Below are 1727 nucleotides of genomic sequence, written 5' to 3'. Positions count from 1 at the left end.
TAATCTTTCGCTTCTGCGAGGACATTGGGTGGCCTGGACAGTTGGGCAAGCCCCAACCGCTGCCATGTAGCGCATCCTTTTTCTTCATCATACTGGGTCTCTTTCAGTATAAGAAGATTCAATGATCCTGAGTCGATACCAGTGGAAATTATGAAGCACTTAACGGGTGTGCCAGATGCGATGTAATCATGTCCTGGTACTGATGAGTCGTAGTCTGCCCACACATTGCCCACTTGTCCTTGCATAATGCCCAATTCGAATAACTCAAAAGGCCTCCTGTCCTTTTCTCCTACGTGAGTTTTATACTGAATCGACGTTGATATGAGGCAGCCACGTAGTAAGAGATAGCCATCTGTAAGTTCACCAGTTGGATCCGACTGGTAAAAGGAGCATTTTACTTCTTCGAGCTCACATAAAGCCTTCAAGCCAGCTCCTACATCAAGGAACCGAACTTGGCCTCGTACTGCTGCCCACGACCACGTCGGAGCTCGCCATGCCTTCGGACGTTGATGCCACTCGATTCGCTCTGGGGTGCCATCGGATGTGTTTTCTGTATGCCACGCAAGGTCATGTATGAGAGATTTTCTCCACATTCCAGCAACGTATTCAGACCCTAAGGAGGATTGAAATCTTGTTGCAATACCAGATATTGCCGGGAAAATATCACTCTCAAAGGTTAGATGAAGGCAGGTATAGTCTTCCACTATCATATGCCAGGCTTTGACTTGCTGGGTTTCATACAGTTTCTGCCAATAGTGTTGATTGAAAATAGCCTTTGGGTTTAACATTCGCAGTGCACTCATGGTATGTATCATGTCGGGCTCAATGGTGGCCGAGGAAGTATGTTGTCCTGTGCACTGGCAAGCAGATTCTTGTAGGCATTCCCATGAGAGCTCTTGTGGTCCAAAATGAAGTATTCTGGAGGATAAAATTCGCTCTTGGTAAATCCATCCACGATTGAAGGTTGGAAGTGCAGAGGGCTTAGCCAACTTTTGATCCATGTATCCAGGCATGTGAGTTAACGATTTGCGAAAACATACAGCGGATCCTTGACCTGGAGATGGGACAGGAATGATGCTAGGCTTCAGTTGTTCGTCGATCTCGCCAAACAAGCTGTCTTCGGATCCAGAGGATTTGGATGCGGAGATGACCAGATACGCATTTTGGTAGACCGAGGCCATCTTGGCGGCCTCTTTCCTCCAGTCGTCTTTATCATCTTGGATAATACAAAGGCTGTCAATCCACAACAGAGAGATTCCCAGTCTCCGCACATATGCTATTGTATCTTGAAACAAGGGAGGCAGCGAACTCCAGAGGATTTCTCGTTCGTGTGAATCAAGGTTAGCGGTCGTGGTACTCAAAGGTCTTGACGAGCCCCAGCAGTGGCTTAGACAAGCATATTTGGGAATCTCATCAGCAGTAGCATCAAATATTTTCAATCGGACATGATTATTATCCGCAGAACCAACATCGAGAATTCGCCGTGGTCGTGCCCCTGTTAAATCAGAATTCTTCTGACGGCATCCGTGGCTGTTGTCACACTGCCTGAGCTTCTCAGCCACCCACTGGAGACTAGCTTCAGAGTCTGTCCTACTGGGAAGGTCTAAAACTCCGACCGGTAAAGTTGGAAATAAGCGCTCAAGCTCAGGGGTTTCTGACGGAATAAAGGGTGTTAGTACCGATATGTAGCATGCCAAGAACATCACCAGAGGCTTAGGAGCCTGATA

At 47.4% G+C, this 1727-nt stretch overlaps 1 protein-coding gene across 1 annotated transcript; it reads right to left on the bottom strand.

The window, feature by feature from the left end:
- Positions 1-443: 443 nt before the first annotated feature.
- TRIVIDRAFT_128562 (uncharacterized protein) lies at positions 444-1487 on the bottom strand (the record flags this gene model as incomplete). Its single annotated transcript, XM_014105605.1, has 3 exons — positions 444-718; positions 800-980; positions 1068-1487. Coding segments are annotated over 3 exons (876 nt in total), but the record flags the coding sequence as incomplete, so codon positions are not given.
- Between the last annotated feature and the right edge of the window lie 240 nt (positions 1488-1727).

The sequence above is a fragment of the Trichoderma virens genome (genome assembly GCF_000170995.1).
Source record: "Trichoderma virens Gv29-8 chromosome Unknown TRIVIscaffold_1, whole genome shotgun sequence".
Classification (NCBI taxonomy): Eukaryota; Fungi; Ascomycota; class Sordariomycetes; order Hypocreales; family Hypocreaceae; genus Trichoderma; species Trichoderma virens.
This window is presented reverse-complemented; position numbering and strand designations above follow the sequence as displayed.